Source organism: Coregonus clupeaformis, chromosome 15, assembly GCF_020615455.1.
Source record: "Coregonus clupeaformis isolate EN_2021a chromosome 15, ASM2061545v1, whole genome shotgun sequence".
Classification (NCBI taxonomy): Eukaryota; Metazoa; Chordata; class Actinopteri; order Salmoniformes; family Salmonidae; genus Coregonus; species Coregonus clupeaformis.
In genome coordinates, this window is record NC_059206.1 from 17519213 (window position 1) to 17545346 (window position 26134).

General features: G+C 44.5%; 1 protein-coding gene across 9 annotated transcripts in view; it reads right to left on the reverse strand.

Moving 5' to 3' along the window:
• The window catches only part of LOC121582699 (disabled homolog 2-interacting protein-like), a 203612-nt gene that overhangs the window by 54197 nt on the left and 123281 nt on the right, over positions 1 to 26134 (reverse strand). The window contains exon 1 of one of the 9 annotated variants that reach the window (XM_041898713.1): positions 13877 to 14043. The exons of the other annotated variants lie outside the window; for them this stretch is intronic. Within the exon in view, the coding sequence (XP_041754647.1) occupies positions 13877 to 13899 (23 nt within the window). The 5' untranslated portion in view covers positions 13900 to 14043. Of the gene's footprint in view, positions 1 to 13876; positions 14044 to 26134 lie in introns of those variants that run through there. 9 annotated transcript variants of the gene reach the window in all.

Consider the following 26134-nt stretch of genomic DNA (forward strand, 5'->3'; position numbering starts at 1 on the left):
AGAGAGAGAGAGAGAGAGAGAGAGAGAGAGAGAGAGAGAGAGATAGAGAGGTGCACCTGCATTGCAATTATCATTAACCTTGCCCATGGCCCAATCAGTGAAGAGACGGCAGCACTGAACGTGAACAGCCAAGCTAAACATGTGTGTGAGGGATGATGATGCAGCTAGCGCTAACATCAGCCATTAGAATTTAGCCTCTGACTCTCAAGCAGCCTCTGTTGACTGATGCAGCTAGATGAAGCTAGTGCTAACATTAGCTAGTGTTTAGCCTCTGACTCTGGTCTACTGGTAGCACAGTGATAATCTGGGTCAATAGCCTCTGTAATGAGAGGAACTATTTGTATAATAATGCTCTCTATGGAAGGCTTACATGCTAATCCTGTGTGTGTGTGTCTGTGTGTGAGCCCTGGTTCTGAATAAGAACATTCCAGAAAAACGAGGCACGGTGAGCAGAGAGCAGCCAAAGCTGCAGATTATAACCCCAGGAAGCTCTTTGTAATGGCAGCCAGCTTTGTCCTCATATCCACTGCCCAGCCTGGACCAGACAATGGCCTGGATCTCTCCCTTCCTCCCTTCTCTCTCTCTCTCTCTCTCTCTCTCTCTCTCTCTCTCTCTCTCTCTCTCTCTCTCTCTCTCTCTCTCTCTCTCTCTCTCTCTCTCTCTCTCTCTCTCTCTCTCTCTCTCTCTCTCTCTCTCTCTCTCTCTCTCTCTCTCTCTCTCTCTCTCTCTCTCTGTGTCACACACATGCAAAAGCATACAAGTGCTTACACACATACAGTATGAGATATAGAGGAACGGGCACACACAAACACACATACATGCACGCACACATACACGCACTCGTTCTGACATTTCACACGCACACTCGACAGTGCCCCTCCCTCTCCTCTCCCCATCTTTTCCTGACGTTTATTCGGAACGGAACACAGCTCAGATCTCACTCCAGAGAGAGCTCTGTCTGTCAGACTCCAGATCTGGGAGCTTCTGGCCAATCACAGGGCACCGCTGCGGGGGGTGGCGGGGGGTGGCTTTGAACCGGGTTCTGCTCTCTGATTGGCTGCAGAGGTACCGGGCAGAAAAGTGAGAGAGAAACTGACGTGAAAGAGGGAGTGAAGTATGGAGGATTAAGCAGAGCAGAGGGTGGGTGTGTGTGTGTTGGGGCTTGCTGTGAGGGGATAGGGGTGTGCTATCATCTTATCGAGCTACAGGGTCTGAAACACGGTCCACAGACCAAGGACCCTGGCCAGCCAGATGCATCTGGAACATCAATATTCCTGACCATACTGACAGGAAGACTGAGGGGAGCAACTTCAACTCCTCAGGCGGAGCTTGACACTTCAGACCGGAACAAGTCCTAACACTCCCATCCATCAGATCAAACCCTGGACCTGTCAATCAACCAGCCCCTGCTACGGCCAAAAAGAGCAGGCGTTTTATTACTCAAAGAGGAATAAGAGGAGGAATCCTCATGTGGCACCAGATGGGCCTCAGATAAAGTACCGCTCTGCTCTCTCGCTGTCAGACAGACAGCTGGGTAGAGAAGAGAGTTTGGATGTCAATGAAACGCAAACAATCAAACTTTATCTTTACATCAGTGGAGGCTGATGGGAGGAGCTAGAGGAGGATGGGCTCATTGTAATGGTTGGAATGGAATAAATGGAATGGAGTCAAACATGTGGTTTCCATATGTTTGATGTGTTTGATACCATTCCATTTATTCCATTACAGCCATTATAATAAGCTTGTCTTCCTATAGATCCTCCCACCAGCCGCCACTGATTTACATTCCCTGCTGCGCTGCTTCCAGGTCTGCTAGTTCTAGAGACAGAGAGATAGGGAGGGAGGGAGGGAGGGAGGGACAAAGACGGAGGGAGGGAGGGAGAGAGGGAGGGAGAGAGAGAGAGAGAGAGAGAGAGAGAGAGAGAGAGAGAGAGAGAGAGAGAGAGAGAGAGAGAGAGAGAGAGAGAGAGAGAGAGAGAGAGAGAGAGAGAGAGAGAGAGAGAGAGAGAGAGAGAGAGAGAGAGAGAGAGAGAGAGAGAGAGAGAGAGAGAGAGAGAGAGAGAAAGGGAGCGAGGGATACAGTAGATAGACATTCAAATAAATAGTTTCGATCAAATGTTTCTTTTGTTGTTGTACGTTCCTCTGAGTGTGGATACAGAGAGGGAGAATATATTGACTGGTGGACCATGCTGTGCTGTTGTGGAAGAACTCAAACATCCTTTTTCTTAGCAAAGCCCAGAGGTTTGGAGGATGTCCAGCTGAAACATAGCAGTGTGAATCAGACAGGACACATCTTTCTAAACACCCCACTACAGCTACACTTCCTGCTCTTCAAACAAACACACAGGAAACAGCCATTGAGGAAACATACATGGACTGTCAAGATGATGGATAGAGAGAGAGTGTGAGAGAGAGTGAGAGAGAGATAGAACGAGAGAGAGAGAGAGAGAGAGAGAGAGAGAGAGAGAGAGAGAGAGAGAGAGAGAGAGAGAGAGAGAGAGAGAGAGATAGAGAGAGATGGAGGGAGGGAGAAATATGCTAGAGGTCTTGTACAACCCTGAGAGGCTGTAATGTTATGTAATGTAAGGTCTACCAGTCTCCTTCTCCTGTCTGTCTCTCTCCCCCAGGGAGACCCGTCTACTCCAGGGTGAAGTCCCAGTCTCCAGATGCTCTCAGTGTACTCCCAAAACACTTCATTAAAGTGGGATTAACATGGCAACCAACACACATCCATCTATCTGTCACTTCCTGCCTTCTCTCTCGATCTCTCTCTATCTCCACATCCATCATTCCATCTCCCTGTGTCAGTGGGAAAATGAGAGTGAAAGTGAATATATGAATAGCAATGTGACATGTCATCTGTATTGCACAGCAGTTTATGTGTATTTGATATGATAGGCACCTCTACCTAACTGTACTAGTGCTATGAAAGAAGCTGTTAAGATGCATGTCAAATAAAATGCATTCTGTGAAGTGATGCTTATAGCGCCTGCATCAGAGTATATCCTCTCCTCCTCCTCCCTCTCTGTCTCCAGTCGTCTGGGTTCTATTCTTTCCATGTAAATATTTCAGAGGCAGAGCAGGAATAGAACAGATAGGCCTTATTTCTCCCAGCCAGAATATTCCCCCTGACTCACAGAGAGAGGAGATATATAAAACTAGAGCTGGGCGATTTGGCCAAAAATCAATATTGCAATAAATTGCCTGAATTGATGCGATAACGATTAATAGAACGATACATTTATAACGTTAATGTGCACCAGTTTGCTTATTTATTATCCTTTAAACTACTCATACTAATTTGATGGTTGTACCCATCAATTGCCCATTAACAATCACCCATAATATGAATTAACTAATGTTATTAGCAAACTTATTTCATTTCACACTATCCAGCCCGAGCGCGGCTGGGCCGATGGAAACCTGGTTAGGACCGGGCCCAGGGACAGGAGAGAGAGGAGTAATGGACTCTAAGAGCTTCTGAACCCCGGCCCGCCCAGAGTCTGTCTGCATCTTGTTTGTCTGTTTTAGTAAACTCTGTCAGATAGCCTATCAGACTGAGGATCTGGTAGGAACCCAAATCACTCGGCCACAGAGGCGTCAGGGCACTTAAGGGTGTAACACCACGTTGACTGACTTTGCACTCCACCAGGGACTGCAGATACACTGACAACCAACCAACTGTAAATATGACGTGTGGGTAAAGTAGTGCAGAGCTAAATAACACAGAAAACTAACAGTCCACCCTAAAGCTCCTAACACTACTACATTATTAAGACAACAACCATATTTAACCACTGGTCACTGGTCACATTAATTGTCTGTCCCTGGTCGTGTGATTAGCTTCCCAGACTACTGTACGCCTGCAGCAGCAATAGTCTATAGCAGGAAAAAGGGACAAGAGCCGTAATGCAGCCAGCCAGCCAGCCGGTCTGATAAACAGAGGACAGTTAATGGAGGATAGTATTAACACTAAGGCCTCTGTTTGTTTGGAAACTCTTACTTACAGCAACAGCAGCAGGGCTGGACCCCACCTAGCTCTCTATTGACATGGCACTCTGCTTTCAGCCCAGCAATGTTTCCCACGATCGATAAACGCTTCCGCACACACTTACACTCACCGTACATGGGTGGTCATCCACCCCGTAGCATCACACACCCCTCACTGTACCTCGTTCCCTATCCACGGTGACCTTATCAGATGTGTGAATTTGTGTGTACGTGTGTGTGTGTGTGTGTGTGTTATGATGGAATACAGTAGTGGACCAGAGTCAGAGCCTATAACGTAACTGAATCATCACCCCATGTAAATCATTTACATTGCCTGCAGTGTGTGCTATTCTGAAGTAGCAGTAATCTAACTGAATTAACTGATAACATGCTCTATGCTTTATACAAGCTCTGGTCTGTCCTGAATGTAACCTAATCACCATAGTGATGAGTCATGGAAGAGGAATTGGCCTCTCTTCTCATGTCAATATTTGTAGCAGCGGCACTGACTGCAGTTTACACAGAAATTTAGCATACATACAAAATGGATGCCGGTGGGTTACTTTGAATGCCCTTGGACAAAACAATGCGGTTGGCGAGATCAGTAAGCTGACTGGCTAAGAGGCTGACTACACTGAGGTGCAGAGAATATAGATATGATTGGGGCAGCTGAGTAGGTAAGAGATCCAGTGAACTAATTGGATAAGAGCTTTTCACACTAGATAGATGATTGGGTAAAAGATTTTCAGACTAGCCCTGGCATGCTGACAATTAACTTCTGGGCCACATCCTGACTGATAGCAGCCCATTCTTGCATAATCGATGCTTGGAGTTTGTCAGAACTTGTGGGTTTTTGTTTGTCCACCCGCCTCTTGAGGATTGACCACAAGTTCTCAATGGGATTAAGGTCTGGGGAGTTTCCTGGCCATGGACCCAAAATGTCAATGTTTTGTTCCCCGAGCCACTTAGTTATCACTTTTGCCTTATGGCAAGGTGCTCCATCATGCTGGAAAAGGCATTGTTCGTCACCAAACTGTTCTTGGATGGTTGGGAGAAGTTGCTCTCGGGGGATGTGTTGGTACCGTTCTTTATTCATGGCTGTGTTCTTAGGCAAAATTGTGAGTGAGCCCACTCCCTTGGCTGAGAAGCAACCCCACACATGAATGGTCTCAGGATGCTTTACTGTTGGCGTGACACAGGACTGATGGTAGCGCTCACCTTGTCTTCTCCGGACAAGCTTTTTTCCGGATGCCCCAAACAATCGGAAAGGGGATTCATCAGAGAAAATGTCCCTGATGTTTTTTTTGGGGGGCCCGTGTAGCTCAGTTGGTAGAGCATGGCGCTTGCAACGCCAGGGTTGTGGGTTTGATTCCCACGGGGGGCCAGTATGAAAAAATGTATAAATAAATAAATAATGTATGCACTCACTAACTGTAAGTCGCTCTGGATAAGAGCGTCTGCTAAATGACTCAAATGAAAAATGTAAATGTAATGTTTTTCCTGGAGAAAACTCTCTGCCCTTCTTGACACCAGGCCATTCTCCAAAAGTCTTTGCCTCACTGTGCGTGCAGATGCACTCACACCTGCCTGATGCCATTCCTGAGCAAGCACTGGTGGTGCCCCAATCCCGCAGCTGAATCAACTTTAGGAGACGATCCTGGCGCTTGCTGGACTTTCTTGGGGGCCCTGAAGCCTTCTTCACAACAATTGAACCTCTCTCCTTGAAGTTCTTGATGATCCGATAAATGGTTGATTTAGGTGCAATCTTACTAGCAGCAATATCCTTGCCTGTGAAGCCCTTTTTGTGCAAATCAATGATGACGGCACGTGTTTCCTTGCAGGTAACCATGGTTAACAGAGGAAGAACAATGATTTCAAGCACCACCCTCCTTTTAAATCTTCTAGTCTGTTATTCTAACTCAATCAGCATGACAGAGTGATCTCTAGCCTTGTCCTCGTCAAAACTCTCACCTGTGTTAACAAGAGAATCACTGACATGATATCAGCTGGTCCTTTTGTGGCAGGGCTGAAATGCAGTGGAAATGTTTTTTTGGGATTAAGTTCATTTTCATGGCAAAGAAGGATCATCGGATCACTCTTCATAATATTCTGGAGTATATGAAAATTGCCATCATAAAAACTGAGGCAGCAGTCTTTGTGAAAATTAATATTTGTGTCATTCTCAAAACTTTTGACCATGACTGTACACACAAACAGACACACACAGTTGTTCATCACAACATTACAAAACACACACAGACATTCTATCTCTTCTCTCCTCTTCTCTCCACATCTCTCCTCTTCTCTCCACATATTCTCTTCTCACCTCTCCTCTCCTCTCCTCTTCTCTCCACATCTCTCCCTCTCCTCTCCTCTCCTCTCCTCTCCTCTCCTCTCCTCTCCTCTCCTCTCCTCTCCTCTCCACTTCTCTCCTCATCTCTCCACTTCTCTCCTCTTCTCTTCTCTACTCTCCTCTTCTATTCTCCCCACATCTCTCCTCTTCTCTCCACATATTCTCTTCTTACCTCTCCTCTCCTCTCCTCTCCTCTCCTCTCCTCTCCTCTCCTCTCCTCTCCTCTCCTCATCTCTCCTCTTCTATTCTCCCCACATCTCTCCTCATCTCTCCTCTTCTATTCTCCCCACATCTCTCCTCTTCTCTCCACATATTCTCTCCTCTCCTCTTCTCTCCACATATTCTCTCCTCTCCTCTCCTCTCCTCTCCTCTCCTCTCCTCTCCTCTCCTCTCCTCTCCTCTCCTCTCCTCTCCTCTCCTCCTCCTCCCTCCCTCCCCCCCCCTCCCCTCTCCTCTCCTCTCCTCTCCTCTCCTCTTCTCCCCTCTCCTCTTCTCTCCTCTTTGCTCCTCTTCTCTCCTCTTCTTTCCACATCTCTCCTCTTCTCTCCTCTTCTCTTATCTCCACATTCTTCTCTTCTCTTCTCTTCTCTTCTCTTCTCTTCTCTTCTCTTCTCTTCTCTTCTCTCCACATCTCTCCTCTTCTCTCCTCTTCCCTTCTCTCTTCATCTCTCCTCTTCGTCTCTTCTTCTCTGCTCTCTTCTTCTCTCCTCTTCTATCTGTTCAGATGGAATAATTAGTCCCTTAGGTCTTCTCACAACATATCTAGACACGGAGCCGTTTGGTGTGTATGTTTTTTGTTGACTTATCTCAAAGTAATAAAAAAAAGGTTTTCTTTTTTCTATATGGATGCAACAATGCTCATACTTGTGTGTGTCCTCCTGTCAATCGCAGCATCTGTGGTTGAACGAGCTTGGACAAGACAGAGAGAGAGCGAGGGTGTGGGCAGGCAGAAAAGCAACCATCCTTCCTGCCGTGAGAAGAAAACAGAACGGAGGGATCCTGACAGGAATCACTGGAATGGAACGGAAGTTGTGTGTGAGCGGAACCTGTCTATTAATCAGACAGACAGAACAGAACCAAGTCACTGTCTCAGACTGAGATACCTCAGGGAACCCTAGAGACTGAGAGAAACTCAGCAAATACACTCAGATGATGTACTGGAGGTGATAACATCGTCATTAGAGGAGACACAGCCAAAGTTGGAGCCGGTAAGTTAATGCAGCTTCAGCCATCCTAGAACTCTCCTTACAGTGGAATCTCTTTCCATAGAAACCTCAGCCAGATATAATAATTACCCATTGGCCATCTGACACAATACATGGCCCTGATTGATTTTGAGAGAGGGAGAGAAAGAATGGAGAGAGTAGAAGCGGTCTGGTGCTGTTGCATTAGTGTCCTCTAGTCTTGTACAGACAGAGGAAGAGGAGTGGACCCCTCCTCACTCTATCACTCTCTCAAAGAGAGATGCACTCAAGACAAAACAGAGGGTTGACACCAGGGAGATGGAGGACAAAACAGGTGTCTCCAGGCAGCCCTGCACTGCACAACAGGGGATGAAAGACTGAACATACTGTGCTTCTACTCTTTTATGAGGAATAATCACAGAAAACACACCAATTCACGGGGAGCCTGCTGCCTGCCTCGCTGAGAGGAGATGTAAAGACACATACTGTATGAGAGGAACAGCTGAACACAGAAACATGCATTTGTTCTAGCTAGAGGAAAATAATGGGAGGGGGAGATTTGAGGGCTGTGACACAGGCAAACACGCACGCACACACACACACACACACACATACACACACACACACACACACACACCCCTCTCTGGAACACAAAGGGAGCAGAGACAGCAGGAAGCTGTGTTGGCTATAAATTACATCATCTGCAGGAGCAGATCTCTATGGCTCTCTCTCTGCTGCCAGGACCCTTTAGGAGCCCGTTGAGATGCCTGACTCACAGCACAGCAGAAGTGCATTATGGGTAGAGCTAGCTGGAAGCTGAGGTCCTGTGGTTAAACAACATCTGCTGTGGATCCAACACAGCCAGGTCTAGGGTTCAGAGGTCATCAGGTGAAACCAGGCCAACAAACACACAGATTACTATGAAAGAGCACGCTACATGCTGGGTGGGAGGTTTTCTGCATATTCTGTGTAACATCTGTTATAGGACACAGAGAGAGGAGCCTATTCAGGTGCATCTGTAGAGCTGGCTGTCTTACAGACTGATGTCATGATGTCATGGCCCTTGTTGTTTAGCGTAGCAGAGCAGCTGGCCACTTCAACAGGCCAAAGGATGAGCTGACTAGACCTGACCAGACCTGACCAGACCAGACCTGACCAGACCTGACCAGACCTGACCTGACCTGACCAGACAAGACCTGACCAGACCTGACCTGACCTGACCAGACCTGACCTGACCAGACCTGACCAGACCTGACCTGAATGTTATTATTGTTATTATGTCACTCTCCAGTGATGACCACTTCAGGAAATAGACAAACAGATGATGAATGTGTGTGTGTGTGGTGTGTGTGTGTGTTGTGTGTGTGTGTGTGTGTGTATGTGTGCGTGTGTGTGTGGTGTGTGTGACAAAGTGGTCTAAAGAGAGCGTCACTGATCTTCAACGGTTTCATGGTAACAGGAACATTATGAAAAAAAAAATATTAAACAGGGATGCATTAATGAGGTCAAAGGTCAGGATATAAATAACCCTTAATGAGCCAATCAGGTCAGAGGTCAGAGGTTGATGAAGATGACGTTCAAGGAACAGTCATTTTTCTCACAGAATTAAATAGAACACTTAATGGGAAGCACATCCTATGCCTTGAGAGCCATGTATGATAATAAGATGGATACAGTATCAGTAAATGTGTGTATACGATCTGGAGAGAACAAGGGACATCAGCATGAATACCAGGCTCCATGAGCAGATACTCCAGATAGATCTGATACAGGAGAGTTAACAGGAGACCTTCATGCATAGAGATAGCTCAACCCCCTCCGACCTCAATGTGACCTCAAACACACAGCATGGTGCCTGCTCACAGAGGACGGGGAACAAGAGAACGCAAGAGGGCGGCAGAAGAACGTTACCATAATATGGCACTGATCCAGAGAGAGACTGCCTTCTAGTTTTGCCCTCTTAGGAAAACATCCATCTCTTCCCCAGCTATCCAGGCTGTGAGTCTGTCTACAGGAGCCAGAGAGATACTACAGTAGCAAGATTTTTTTTAAGCAGGCAAATCAGTTAAGAACAAACTCTTATTTACAATGACAGCCCCGGACAACACTAGGCCAATTGTGCGCAGCCCTATGTGACTCCCAATCACGGCCGGATTGTGATACAGCCTGGAATCGAACCAGGGTCTGTAGTGACGCCTATAGCACTGAGACGCAGTGCCTTAGACAGCTGCGCCACTCGGGAGTACAATATACTGTACTCACAGACCTCCCCATTCCTTCCCTTCCAATGTAGAGAAAACATGGCATGGCCTGGTCTACTAAATCTGGGAACGCCCCAACCAGGAAGTAATCATGGAGTAAACACTCTTGGTTGGTTTCCAGAGAGGGAGCCTCATGTTGGAGCAGGAAACATGCCCTCTGACCCACAGACCACTGAACTGAGGGGGCGAGGCAACAGGGAGAAGAAAGATAGGAGGGAGAAGAGAGAGAGGAGGGAGAAGAGAGAGAGGAGGGAGAAGAGAGAGAGGAGGGAGAAGAGAGAGAAGAGGGAGAAGAGAGAGAGGAGGGAGAAGAGAGAGAGGAGGGAGAAGAGAGAGAGAGAAGAGGGAGAAGATAGAAAGGAGGGAGAAGAGAGAGAGGAGGGAGAAGAGAGAAAGGAGGGAGAAGAGAGAGAGGAGGGAGAAGAGAGAGAAGAGGGAGAAGAGAGAGAGGAGGGAGAATAGAGAGAGGAGGGAGAAGAGAGAGAAGAGGGAGAAAAGAGAGAGGAGGGAGAAGAGAGAGAGGAGGGAGAAGAGAGAAAGGAGGGAGAAGAGCGAAAGGAGGGAGAAGAGAGAGAAGAGGGAGAAGAGAGAGAAGAGGGAGAAGAGAGAGAAGAGGGAGAAGAGAGAGAAGAGGGAGAAGAGAGAGAAGAGGGAGAAGAGAGAGAAGAGGGAGAAGAGAGAGAAGAGGGAGAAGAGAGAGAAGAGGGAGAAGAGAGAGAAGAGGGAGAACAGAGAGAGGAGGGAAAAGAGAGAGAGGAGTGAAAAAATCATCAGAAAGACACTCTAGTTTATGTTGACCTCTTCAAAGCCTAGGCATATTTCAACCTCACTATATCCTCTCTGTTTATATCTAGTTTGTCTTTTTTAACCCGTTTTTTTATATCTAGTTGGTCTTTTTTAATTAGTTTTTTATATCTAGATTTGCCTTTTTAACTACATACGTTTATTCTCACAAGTAGTCATAACTATAGATATTGTTACACATGTAGTCCCACTATTGCATTTAATCAAGACTAGGGTTTACTTTCTAAAGTGAAGTGGGCTTTCAGAGGAGTCCTTCAATGCCATTTAAATGGTGCTACACAGTAGAGCTACATGTATAGTGCTACAGTAGAGCTGTCTCAATAATACACTAAACAAAAATGTGAAAGCAACATGTAAAGTGTTGGTCCCAATCCCAGAAAAGTTCCTTACGCACAAAAAGCTTATTTCTCTCAAATGTTGTGCACAAATTTGTTTACATCTCTGTTAGTGACCATTTCTCCTATGCCAACATAATCCATCCACCTGACAGATGTGGCATATCAAGAAGCTGATTAAACAGCATGATCATTACACAGGTGCACCTTGTGCTGGGAACAATGAAAGGCCACTTTAAAATGTGCAGTTCCGTCACACAACACAATGCCACGGTACTGTGTACTCCTGAGTGGCGCAGTGGTCTAAGGTACTGCATCGCAGTGCTAACTGTGCCACTAGAGATCCTGGTTCGAATCCAGGCTCTGTCGCCGCCGGCCGCGACCGGGAGACTCATTGGCGGCGCACAATTGGCCCAGCTTCGTCCAGGGTAGGGGAGGGAATGGCCGGCAGGGATGTAGCTCAGTTGATAGAGCATGGCGTTTGCAACGCCAGGGTTGTGGGTTCGATTCCCACGGGGGGCCAGTATAAAAAAATAAAATTATTCACTAACTGTAAGTCGCTCTGGATAAGAGCGTCTACTAAAATGTAAAATGTAAAAAATGTAATGTGCTGAGGAGTATTTATGTCTGTAATAATGCCCTTTTGTGGAGGAAAACTAATTCTGATTGGCTGGGCCTGGCTCCTCAGTGGGTGGGCCTGGCTGCCAAGTGGGTGGGCCTATGCCCTCCAAGGCCCACTCATGGCTGCACCCCTGCCCAGTCATGTGAAACCCATAGATTAGGGCCTAATTAATTTATTTCAATTGACTGATTTCCTTATATGAACTGTAACTAAGTAAAATCTTTGAAATTGTTGCATGTTGCGTGTATATTTTTGTTCAGTATGAATAGAAGAATGAAGACATTTAGGAGTGATGGTACACTGTAAAAAATGACTCTTTGGATCAACCTAAAAAAATGGTGTCAACTGGTTACAAGTAAATGAGTTAGGTTTTCTCAATTGAAAAAATATATATTTGTTGAAATCAAATATATTTTCCAATGCCAACTGTTATATATGATTATTAACAAATCTATATTTCAAGTTGCAACCTATTTCTTTCAACACTCAACTTACTTTCCCCCTTTGGTTAAACCTAAATATTCACTACCAGTTAAACGTTTGGACACACCTACTCATTCAAGGGTTTTTCTTTATTTTTACTATTTTTTACATTGTAGAATAATAGTGAAGACATCAAAACTATGAAATAACACATATGTAATCATGTAATAACCCAAAAAGTGTTAAACAAATTATATTTGATATATTAGATTCTTCAAATAGCCACCGTTTGCCTTGATGACAGCTTTGGACACTCTTGGCATTCTCTCAACGAGCTTCATGAGGTAGTCACCTGGAATGCATTTCAATTAACAGGTGTGCCTTCTTAAAAGTTAATTTGTGGAATTTCTTTCCTTCTTAATGCGTTCGAGCCAATCAGTTGTGTTGTGACAAGGTCCCCTGTAGCTCAGTTGGTAGAGCATGGCGCTTGCAACACCAGGGTTGTGGGTTCGTTTCCCACGGGGGGCCAGTATGAAAATGTATGCACTCACTAACTGTAAAGTCACTCTGGATAAGAGCGTCTGCTAAATGACTAAAATGTAAATGTCAAAATGTGAGGGGGGGGGGTGTAAGCATGACTATGGGTTTTAGCTAGGCTACTCCCTGCTGTGTGTGTGTGTGTGTGTGTGTGTGTGTGTGTGTGTGTGTGTGTGTGTGTGTGTGTGTGTGTGTGTGCAGACAGAAAATAGAGGTTGAGCAGAAAGCAGAGAGGGACACAGTCAAATAAACACATTACATAAAGAGTTATCATGCAGCATGCATTATCTGAGCTGCAGGGGAAAATGTAAATTAGTTACAAGCAAGCAGGCTTCTTACTTAAACCACTGCATAACAACGACATCCTTAAACAAGTGCTAATGGAAGTGATAGCACAGTGAGAAGAGGAGGAGATGAAGAGATGAGAACAGCGGTAGATGTGGAGAGAGAAGGAAGTGCTGACCTACTGTTAGCCTACTTTACTAAGTCGCATGTACTCCCCAAGACAAAGGGTAGGAAAGGAGGCAGAAGTCAGCAAGAATGGAGGAATGGAAGGCTTGCCTGCTAAATGCAAAAACGTATTAGGCAGATAAAGTATGTCAACAATAACAAGGCAAAACACTATTAGGCATACAGCATGACTGAACTGGTATTCAGAGCAAGTTTATGATCTCTCGTTCTATCTCTGTCTCTTCTCTTCTCTCTCTCTCTCTGTCTCTTCTCTTCTCTCTCTCTCTGTCTCTCTCTCTCTCTCTCTCTCTCTCTCTCTCTCTCTCTCTATCTGTCTCTTCTCTCTCTCTCTCTCTCTCCCTCTCTCTCTCTCTCTCTGTGTCTCTTCTCTCTCTCTTTCTCTCTCTCTCTCTCTCTCTCTCTCTCTCTCTCTCTCTCTCTCCCTCTCTCTCTCTCTCTCTCTCTCTTCTATTCTGTATATCAACAACATCAGAACTATTACAGACCAAAACCACAATAGAACAATAGTTTACTAATAGAGATGAGTGAATAACCAAATTATTACAAGTAATTTCCTCCCAACAGTAAAGTGAACTATGCTTTGAAGTCTTGTTTTGCACTAGGCCTACAGTAGATTCGACCTGTGGCAAAATATTTCTCTGTTCAAGTCTGAGCTTGTCCCTAATTCCTCCTTCTCCAAACTCAACCGTTTTCCTATTTCCAACCAGTCTGCTTGACTTTTTCCTGTCTACCCGAACACCATTCCCAAGCTGACGTAAACATTATGTAACAACACTGTAACGACTGTTTGCAATAGTGTAGATAGCGACAGTAACTCGTTTATACCCCCGAGCTATCCGTCATCAACACACTAACCGAGTTTTTATTACATATGATAGCAAGATAAGAACACTTACGATTTACTAAATAGGTGAAACATCGCTCCATGGAACCTCGCGCGGGTTCCCAATGACACACCACTTCAATTTGGGTCGCATTCCTCTTCGCGCGCTAATCGCTGCTTGTTTTCCGACTATTTTTGCGTTACTGGAAATGTGTGGCCGCAGCCTGCCCTCTGAGATACGCTGCTACACCAAGTATAGGCTGCTATAGTCCCATCCGTCCCGAGAGAGCAGTCTGCTGTGCCTTGTCAAACACACCCCTCTCTCCCTCTCTCCACATCCCATTTAAAAAGATAGCACTCCTTTTTATGGAAAACAGAGCTGTTGCCTATTGACAGTTTATTTGGCACAAATAAACTGCATTTCATCAGTAGGCTATTTATTTTCTAATGTCATGAAGACAACTTTTAATGGGGAGAAGTGCACACATCAATCATTATCAACTGATATAATAACTCAGTAAAAAGGCTACCAATAATTGAGTGGCTGATGTGAACTTTGATTTCACTTTGATGTTCATTTTTATGACTGAGGCAGTATGAGTGATGGACATTGGACACCTTACTGAATTACTGAATCAAAGAAGTAAGAAATCACAGCCAGTTTGAGGTGGGAGGCTAACTGAGGGTATGGAGGATAGTACAGTCGTAGTCAAAAGTTTTGAGAATGACACAAGTATTGGTCTTCACAAAGTTTGCTGCTTTAGTGTTTTTAGATATTTTTGTCAGGTGTTACTATGGTATACTGAAGTATAATTACAAGCATTCCATAAGTGTCAAGCTTTTATTGACAATTACATTAAGTTTATGCAAAGAGTCAATATTTGCAGTGTTGACCCTTCTTTTTCAGGACCTCTGCAATCCGCCCTGGCATGCTGTCAATTAACTTCTGGGCCACATCCTGACTGATGGCAGCCCATTCTTGTATAATCAATGCTTGGAGTTTGTCAGAATTTGTGTTTTTTTGTTTGTCCACCCGCTTCTTGAGGATTGACCACAAGTTCTCAATGGGATTAAGGTCTGGGGAGTTTCCTGGCCATGGACCCAAAATGTTGATGTTTTGTTCCCCGAGCCACTTAGTTATCACTTAGTGCTCCATCATGCTGGAAAAGGCATTGTTTGTCACCAAACTGTTCTTGGATGGTTGGGAGAAGTTGCTCTCGGAGGATGTGTTGGTACCATTCTTTATTCATGGCTGTGTTCTTAGGCAAAATTGTGAGTGAGCCCACTCCCTTGCCTGAGAAGCAACCCCACACATGAATGGTCTCAGGATGCTTTACTGTTGGTATGACACAGGACTGATGGTAGCTCTCACCTTGTCTTCTCCGGACAAGCTTTTTTCCGGATGCCCCAAACAATCGGAAAGGGGATTCATCAGAGAAAATAACTTTACCCCAGTCCTCAGCAGTCCAATCCCTGTACCTTTTGCAGAATATCAGTCTGTCCCTGATGTTTTTCCTGGAGAGAAGTGGCTTCCTCGCTTCCCTTCTTGACACCAGGCCATCCTCCAAAAGTCTTCGCCTCACTGTGCGTGCAGATGCACTCACACCTACCTGCTGCCATTCCTGAGCAAGCTCTGCACTGGTGGTGCCCCGATCCCGCAGCTGAATCAACTTTAGGAGATGGTCCTGGCGCTTGCTGGACTTTCTTGGGCGCCCTGAAGCCTTCTTCACAACAATTGAACCTCTCTCCTTGAAGTTCTTGATGATCCGATAAATGGTTGATTTAGGTGCAATCTTACTAGCAGCAATATCCTTGCCTGTGAAGACCTTTTTGTGCAAAGCAATGATGACGGCACGTGTTTCCTTGCAGGTAACCATGGTTAACAGAGGAAGAACAATGATTTCAAGCACCACCCTCCTCTTAAAGCTTCCAGTCTGTTATTCTAACTCAATCAGCATGGCAGAGTGATCTCCAGCCTTGTCCTCGTCAAAACTCTCACCTGTGTTAACGAGAGAATCACTAACATAATGTCAGCTGGTCCTTTTGTGGCAGGGCTGAAATGCAGTGGAAATGTTTTTGGGGGATTAAGTTCATTTTCATGGCAAAGAGGGTCTTTGCAATTAATTGCAATTCATCTGATCACGCTTCATAACATTCTGGAGTATATGCAAATTGCCATCATAAATACTGAGGCAGCAGTCTTTGTGAAAATTAATATTTGTGTCATTCTCAAAACTTTTGACCACAACTGTACAGTCAATGCCACCCCCAACTCACAGAATGCAGATGTCATCATCGACCAAGCGTCAGACAAGGGATGGGTGTGTCCCTCACAGTAAGTTGCCCATGGACACTGATGTCAGTTTAGTATTCTACCCCTAAGGGAAGGTAAACTGATCCTAGATCTGTGCCTATGGGCACTTCTCACCAAGTTTCTTCTTTGAGTTTGGACTTCGCTCATTTCCCCTCTGTCACCATGTTACCCAAGGCAGAGGGCCTGTCACCGTGCACCTCCCCCCACATTTCCCACACCACCCAGGGCAGACAGGAAGCCAGCCTGCCCCCTCCCTCTGGAGCACCAGAACAGCTCCTGGAGGAAAACAATGGCTGAGTGGCTGTGTGTGGGAAAATACAGGGGCCTTGGGCGGAGAGAGGGATTACTCCAGGAAAAGAAATGAAAAAAAGAAAAAAGACGAGAAAGAGAGAGAGGAGAGAGAAGAAGAGAGAGAGAGAGGAGAGAGGAGTGAGAGAGAGAAGGAGAGCAAGAGCAAGAGAGTGGAGGATGAGAGAGAAATGAGGCCAGCCAGATTTCGAGACGTGAAATGTTGCCAGATGTATCCCTCCTTGTATCTTTTTCTCAGACTGGGAGGAAGACCTTCTGGGGAGAGAGGGCATGATGTCACTGTGGAGACATGCCGTTAGAACTTTGTTACATGGGTTACCTCCCAAATGGCACCTTATTCCCTTTATAGTGCACTATTCCTTACCAGGCCCATAGGGCTCTGGTCAAAAGTAGTGCACTATATAACAAATAGGGTGCCATTTGGGATGAACCCATAGTGTCGACGGGGGAGCCAGAGTACTGGGCCGTTAAGTAATTTCAAATGGCCTCAGAACACACAGACAAACAGAGGTTTGCACTTACAGGAGGCCATGAGTACTAACCTTACCCCATCCTGTTTAAATAGTGAGGCGCAAATTGCTCCAGTGCTTCATGTAAAAGAGTCTTGTTCAGAGTTGGTACAGGTACTGTTTCTGTACTCTCAATATGGAGACTCATTTCATGGATGTGTAATGGTTTCTGCTTGATGTTACTACAATACCTGCTAGTGGAGAGGCTCCCTGTATTTCTACTGTAGACAGTGGGCCATAAAGTAGAAACACAGGTGAGTAAGGAAAAGGTAGCTTAAAAGGTAGCTTAGGTGCAACCAAGGTGCTGGACAGCTTACGAAACAACGTCCTTACAACATAAGGCAAACAGAGAGTGTCACGCCCTGACCTAGAGAACTGTTGTTTGGGTCAGGGTGTGAGTTCAGTTTGAGATCTATGTTATTGTATTTCTATGTTGGAGTCTAGTATTTGTATTTCTATGTTTGGCCGGGTGTGATTCCCAATCAGAGGCAGCTGTCGCTCGTTGTCTCTGATTGGGGATCATACTTAAGTAGCCTGGTTGCCTACCTTAGTTGTGGGATAATAATATAATATGCCATTTAGCAGACGCTTTTATCCAAAGCGACTTACAGTCACGCGTGCATACATATTATTATTTATTTTTTTGGTGTATGGGTGTTCCCGGGGATCGAACCCACTACCTTGGCGTTACAAGCGCCATGCTCTACCAGCCGAGCTACAGAGGACCACATGTTAGGCTTGTTGTGAGTATAGCCCATAGGACTTCACTTCACGTTACATTTGTTGTTTTGTCAAGTGTTTATCTTAATTAATAAATATGTACGCATACCACGCTGCACCTTGGTCTGACCCGTCTCTCAACGATCGTGACAGAGAGAAACTAGTATCTGCCTTGAAGAACCAAAAGGTCAGACCAAGGTTTAGCGTGTTTACCCCCCTGCAGTAGATTTAACTAGTCTCTTATCATAGACAAACTGTCCAGGACAGAGTTTTACAGCAGGTAGTGCTGGTTAAAGTCTAACTACAATGCCAAGGTAAAGTACAGGAGTTAGACTCTAGAACAATACAACATTGTCTGGATTTAATAATTTCTCTAGGTTTGGTCCTAATATACTGTGCCACATTGTTTTGTCAGACTATTTACAATAAAAATGAACTCTATCAATGGAAATATGTTTGTATCCAGTGTAGTGGAAGACAGACCACGGCAGAACAATTGTCATATCTCCATAGCTATTCATAAAGAAACACAGAGGTTGTGAATAGACGCTTTGTTGCCTATTTCCATAAATAACATTCAGAGACTCAGAGATGCACGATTGCAGGCACACAAATAGCCTGAGCAGTGCTGTGTGTATACAGTGATGATGAGTGTGGGTAGATGTGTGTGTGTGTGTGTGTGTGTTTTCATTCGTCTGTGTGTGTGCGTACGTGTCCGTACATGTGTGTGTGTACACTACAGGGGAGCAGGGGGGAGTTTGTTGAGGCAGACAGAAATGATAGGGGTCATGGGTAAGAAGAGAAGACGTCAGTGAGCTAAGCATCTGTGGGGAGTCCTCTAGGGCCCGCCTCTTAAAGGTTATCCCCCTGGCTCCTGCTAACATTTAACCTGTTAAACAGACATAACACAACCCTGCAGCACTGACAGAGAGGGAGGGGGGGGAGGGAGGGATGGAGGGGGAGAGAGAAGAGCTGTAGAAAACAAATGCATTCCAGACAAGCTCCCACAGGCTTACACTACAAACAGAGAGAGAGAGAGAGAGAGGGCGGGAGAGAGAGGGCGGGAGAGAGGGCGAGAGAGATAAATATTGTGTGTGTGGCCAAAAACGATGGATAGAGGACAATTTTCTGTTAATTTTGAAGGCAAGGAAATATAGCCTAACACATTTTCAGTGCGGCCCTCTGGACCTGTTGAAGCCCGAATGTGTCCCCAAGGAATAAAATGAGTTTGACAGCCCTGCTCTAGAACAAATCAACATTGCAAGGATTTCCACATTTCTCTACGTTTGGTCATAATGTACTGTACCACATTGTGTAGTCAGACAGTTTACAATAAAAACGCAAAATGCCTATGGGAAACTACTCTATAAAGGCAAAACAAATGGCATATCTCCATATCTTTGATATTCATAGAGAAACACAGCAGTTGTGTAAAACATCTTCTATCTCAAGGCCATCAGACGTTGTTTTTTTTAGGGGGTAGACTGTTAAATAGGCATCACTAGCCGGCCTCCACCCAGTACCCTGCCCTGAACTTAGTCACTGTCAATAGCCGGCTACCACCCGGTTACTCATCCCTGCACGTTAGAGGCTGCTGGCCTATGTACATAGACATGGAACACTGGTCACTTTAATAATGATTACATGCTGTTTTACACATTTCATATGTACTATATATTATTCTATCCACGTATTCTTCAGATACAGTGCATTGCAAAAGTATTCATCCCCCTTGCCGTTTTTCGTATTTTGTTGCATTACAACCGGTAATTTAAATGGATTTTTACTTGGATTTCATGTAATGGACATACACAATATAGTCCAAGTTGGTGAATAACGGAAAAGTTGTGCGTGCATATGTATTCACCCCCTTTGCTATGAAGCACCTAAATAAGATCTGGTGCAACCAATTACCTTCAGAAGTCACATAATTAGTTAAATAAAGTCCACCTGTGTGCAATCTAAGTGTCACATGATCTGTCACATGATCTCAGTGTATATATACACCTGTTTTGAAAGGCCCCAGAGTCTGCAACACCACTAAGCAAGGGGCACCACCAAGCAAGCGGCACCATGAAGACCAAGGAGCTCTCCAAACAGGTCAGGGACAAAGTTGTGGAGAAGTACAGATCAGGTATGGGTTATAAAAAAATATCAGAAACTTTGAACATCCCACGGAGCACCATTAAATCCATTATAAAAAAAATGGAAATAATATGGCACCACAACAAACCTGCCAAGAGAGGGCCGCCCACCAAAACTCACAGACCAGGCAAGGAGGGCATTAATCAGAGAGGCAACAAAGAGATGAAAGATTACCCTGAAGGAGCTGCAAAGCTCCACAGCGGAGATTGGAGTGTCTGTCCATAGGACCACTTTAAGCTGTACACTCCACAGAGCTGGGCTTTACGGAAGAGTGGCCAGAAAAATGCCATTGCTTAAAGAAAAAAATAAGCAAACACGTTTGGTGTTCGCAAAAAGGCATTTTGGAGACTCCCCAAACATATGGAAGAAGGTACTCTGGTCAGATGAGGCTAAATTTGAGCTTTTTGGCCATCAAGGAAAATGCTATGTCTGGTGCAAACCCAACACCTCACATCACCCCGAGAACACCATCCCCACAGTGAAGCATGGTGGTGGCAGCATCATGCTGTGGGGATGTTTTTCATCGGCAGGGACTGGGAAACTGGTCAGAATTGAAGGAATGATGGATGGCGCTAAATACAATAAATGTTTCAGTCTTCCAGAGATTTCAGACTGGGACGGAGGTTCACCTTCCAGCAGGACATTGACCATAAGCATACTGCTAAAGCAACACTCAAGTGGTTTAAATGTCTTGGAAAGCCCAGACCTCAATCCAATTGAGAATCTGTGGTATGACTTAAAGATTGCTGTACAACAGCGGAACCCATCCAACTTGAAGGAGCTGGAGCAGTTTTGCATTGAAGAATGGGCAGAAATCCCAGTCGCTAGATGTGCCAAGCTTATAGAGACATACCCCAAGAGACTTGCAGCTGTAATTGCTGCAAAAAGTGGCTCTACAAAGTTTTAAAAAAAAATTTTTTGGGGGGGTGTAAGGCAACAAAATAGGAAAAATGCCAAGGGGGGTGAATACTTTCGCAAGCCACTGTATACTACATATTCTATCCACATACCGTCCATAATGTCTATACAGTGAGGGAAAAAAGTATTTGATCCCCTGCTGATTTTGTATGTTTGCCCACTGACAAAGAATTGATCAGTCTATAATTTTTATTGTAGGTTTATTTGAACAGTGAGAGACAGAATAACTACAAAAAAATCCAGAAAAACGCATGTCAAAAATGTTATAAATTGATTTGCATTTTAATGAGGGAAATAAGTATTTGACCCCCTCTCAATCAGAAAGATTTCTGGCTCCCAGGTGTCTTTTATACAGGTAACGAGCTGAGATTAGGAGCACACTCTTAAAGGGAGTGCTCCTAATCTCAGTTTGTTACCTGTATAAAAGACACCTGTCCACAGAAGCAATCAATCAATTAGATTCCAAACTCTCCACCATGGCCAAGACCAAAGAGCTCTCCAAGGATGTCAGGGACAAGATTGTAGACCTACACAAGGCTGGAATGGGCTACAAGGCCATCGCCAAGCAGCTTGGTGAGAAGGTGACAACAGTTGGTGCGATTATTCGCAAATGGAAGAAACACAAAAGAACTGTCAATCTCCCTCGGCCTGGGGCTCCATGCAAGATCTCACTTCTTGGAGTTGCAATGATCATGAGAACGGTGAGGAATCAGCCCAGAACTACACAGGAGGATCTTGTCAATGATTGGTAACACACTACACCGTGAAGGACTGAAATCCTGCAGCGCCCACAAGGTCCCCCTGCTCAAGAAAGCATATATACAGGCCCGTCTGAAGTTTGCCAATGAACATCTGAATGATTCAGAGGAGAACTGGGTGAAAGTGTTGTGGTCAGATGAGTCCAAAATCGAGCTCTTTGGCATCAACTCAACTCGCCGTGTTTGGAGGAGGAGGAATGCTGCCTATGACCCCAAGAACACCATCCCCACCGTCAAACATGGAGGTGGAAACATTATACTTTGGGGGTGTTTTTCTGCTAAGGGGACAGGACAACTTCACCGCATCAAAGGGACGATGGACGGGGCCATGTACCGTCAAATCTTGGGTGAGAACCTCCTTCCCTCAGCCAGGGCATTGAAAATGGGTCGTGGATTGTTATTCCAGCATGACAATGACCCAAATTACACGGCCAAGGCAACAAAGGAGTGGCTCAAGAAGAAGCACATTAAGGTCCTGGAGTGGCCTAGCCAGTCTCCAGACCTTAATCCTAAAGAAAATCTGTGGAGGGAGCTGAAGGTTCGAGTTGCCAAACGTCAGCCTCGAAATCTTAATGACTTGGAGAAGATCTGCAAAGAGGAGTGGGACAAAATCCCTCCTGAGATGTGTGTAAACCTGGTGGCCAACTACAAGAAACGTCTGACCTCTGTGATTGCCAACAAGGGTTTTGCCACCAAGTACTAAGTCATGTTTTGCAGAGGGGTCAAATACTTATTTCCCTCATTAAAATGCAAATCAATTCATAAAATTTTTTACATGCGTTTTTCTGGATTTTTCTGTCTCTCACTGTTCAAATAAACCTACCATTAAAATTATAGACTGATCATGTCTTTGTTAGTGGGCAAACGTACAAAATCAGCAGGGTATCAAATACTTTTTTCCCTCACTGTACGTCCCATCACACATATACTCCGGACTCCGACATTGCTTGTCCAAATATTTTTATATTACTTAATTCCATTATTTTATTTTTTAGATTTGTGTGTTTTGTTGTGTATTGTTAGATATTACTGCACTGTTGGAGCTAGGAACACAAGCATTTCGCTACACCCATAATAACATTTGCTAAATATGTGTATGCGACCAATAACATTTGATTTGATTTTGTGAGTAGACACTTTGTTGCCTATTTTCATTAATATAATTGAGAGACTCCGAGAGGCATGATTGCACCCACATAAATATCTGAGTCTTCTGACTGTTAGCCTGAGCAGTGTGTACACAGTAATGATGAGTGTGTGTGTAGATGGATGTGTGTGTGCACACTGTAACGAAAAACTGTAATTTAATTGGTAATTTTAGGTATTATCAACAGTAAAAAAAATCTGAAAAGATTTACTGCAGCATACAGTAAATTATGGTGCATTGTGGGAAAATGTCTGTATTTCGAATTATACTGTAATTCCACCCCACAGAAGACAGTACCGTACCGTATTTTTGGAGTGCCAAAAACCTTTTGACCACTAGTGGGTGCACGGTATTGTTGTTTCGGGGTCATTAACATATTTTGAGGCATGTCTTGTAAAATGCTATATTTGTTGCACCCGTGAGTGAGAGTGCTGTACCAATTTAACTCCTATGTGGTTATTCTGCCCCATCAATTGAAAATGTATAGGGAACAGATTGGAGTGGCAGCTAGTCTTGAATCTTAAATGGTTGAGCATTTTGCCATTTCCTTTTGGTCTGTTTTGCCCTGTAGTTGTTGCCAGTTTGGAAGCCTTTGTTAAGGCTTCTACAAGTGCAAGTGATATAAAACACAAAATATTTATTAATATGCTGTAATGTGTAAACACTACCTAGCAGCCAACCTTGCTTGCATCAAATCCCTTGTAATTACAGTAAAATACTGTGAAATACAAACCCCTCCCCTCATTCATTCATCTATTCATTCATTCATTCAATCATTCCGATTATGGTAGCATATTACTTTTTCACAGTATAATATAGCCTGTTTTACATTATTGTACTGTATGTCATTACACAGTACTTGGTGTGATACTGTATTTATATTACAGTAGGTATACTGTAATATTAAATACAGACTTTTACTTGCCACCGAGCTGCCTGTAAATTGCTGTCAAATTCACGGTAACCACTTTACAATGTATGTGTGTGTGTGCGTGCATTTTTGTATGTCTTTGTGTGTGTGTGCGCGTCCGTACGTCTGTGTGTGTCTGGTTTTGTGTATGTGGGTGTACACTACACTGGGGCAGGGGGTAGTTTGTTGAGGCAGACAGAGATGATAGGGGTCAGGAGGTAAGACAGAGAGATGATAGGGGTCACTAAGTAACACTAAGAGATGATAGGGTTCAGGAGGTAAGACAGAGAGATGATAGGGATCAGGAGGTAAGAAGAGACGATGTCAGTGAGCTATGTGTCTATGGGGACAATAACCCCACCTCTAAGAGGTTATCCCCCTGGCTCCTGCTAACAGATAAACAGACAGAACACCACCCTCTCTGTCTGTTTACTCATGATTACTACCGCAGTGTTTTACTGTTGGCTCTCTGAGGTGTTCTCACAGCTCAATACCACGCCAGGGAAATCAGCTAGTTTAAATCCACACCATACAGATAGAAAGAGAGAAATAAAGAGAGGAAAAAGAGAGATCTTTCTCATAACCCCTCATCCCTGCCTCTTATTTCGCTCTCTCCCTCTCTCCCATCTCTCTCTCCCACCATCCCTGCCTCCCTCTCTCTCCCTCCCTCCCTGCCTCCTTCTCTCTCCCTCCATCCCTGTCTCTCTCTCCCTTTCATCCCTGCCTCTCTCTCTCTCCCTCCCTCCATCCCTCTCTCTCTCCCTCCATCCCTGTCTCTCTCTCTCTCCCTCCATCCCTGCCTCTCTCTCTCCCTCCATCCCTGTCTCTCACTCTCTCCATCCATCCCTGTCTCTCTTTCTGCCTCCATCCCTGCCTCTCTGGTGAGTTTGAGTATTATGCAACCCAACCCTACTGCCTTGACAACTGCATTAACAGACCCCTCCCTCCCTCCCTCCCTCCCTCCCTCCCTCCCTCCCTCCCTCCCTCCCTCCCTCTGCAAAGCAGCTTACAGTAGAGTTACAGTCAAATAAACCACTGCAACAGACACGTAACATCAATTCTGAAAGAGAGTACGCGCGCGTTTGTGTGTGTGTGTGTGTGTGCGTGCGTGCCTGCCTGCCTGTAGGGCTGATGGTATGAGCTTTCATCTACATTCACTCATTCCTATTGACTCTGTGTGTTGTGGCCTTTGGGCATCAGACAGAGGGAGAGGTTATTGACGACACACAGCACTGCTCTATCAAGACCACTTTATTTTCTCTGATCTCATGAAAGAGAGAGAGAACATGCAAAATGTGTTATTGAATGAAGACACTGTTCTTCACACTACAGTTCTGTACATCACACTCTTTTCCAGGGAATGTGAGCACTCTTCCGTATTCATTGAAACATTACTTCGTTATACGATGACCTTTAAAAACGAACTTTGTTATGCGACGAGGATGATTTCCACTCTTTATCTGACTAAGGGAGAGCAAAGCCTCAGTAATAATTCAGAATTAAACTGCAACATTTCAAAAGATAATTTGAGTCTCCTCAGGCGGTGGTCGATCCTCAGTTTCCTCTGCTCCACATCTACATCTAAATCCTGCCTTGTAGCTCTTGCAACAAGATCTCATAGTTTCACTTCGAAATTCGATGTATTTTTGAAGCATTCATTCTGCATGGTTACAGGGTTAATTCTGCATGGTTAGTAGGTTAAAACAGAAACAACTCAAAGGGTAACAGTTTAGGCATTAATTTCGAGTGGTTAAAGTTAGGGCTATAGTTTGGGGAAGGCTTAAAACAAAAGAATGAAAAACAACACCATCAGGTATCATCAGCATTCACACTTGCTAGAGCATTGTAAACTGACCGTAACACAGCGGTCTAAGCAGCGCACTCTGGCTCCAAGTAGGGCTGTGGCGGTCATGACATTTTAGCAGCCAGTTATTGTCACGCAAATAACTGCTGGTCTCTGTAATTGAGCTTTAATCAACATAAACACATTTAGCATCTCCAGGCCTCCACACATACAAGCCGCTGATGCGAGCCTTTGGAACATCTACATTTTAAATAGTCTAATAACTCCATTGAATATACACCATCACAACAAATCCCTTATTTCCTTTAGGTAGGTCTAAAGAAAAATTATGATACAGTATGAAGAAAATGTATTTCAGAACAACAGAATATGAGTTGGCCTACTGTATGTTATCTGGCTATGCGCCATTCCACAGGCTGTAGGCTAGTTCATTTAACAGACAAGATATGCTTATAAGTCCTGTGCCGTTATTTTATATTACATGATTTTATAGTAAGAAGAATATAATTGAACTTAGCTGAATAAAATAGAAAGGATATTCTTCCCATTCCGGAGAGAGTGCGCATATGAAGTGGCTATGTTGAGCGTAAAAGTGATAATTTGAAACAGGTCCTAAACGCTAGATTTAGAGTTATTTGGCAACTTTAGTTGTGAATGATACAAATCTTAGAATGTCTTAGAAATCAACACATACAGTAAGGGAAAAACTTATTTGATCCCCTGCTGATTTTGTACGTTTGCCCACTGACAAAGAAATGATCCGTCTATAATTTTAATGGTAGGTTTATTTGAACAGT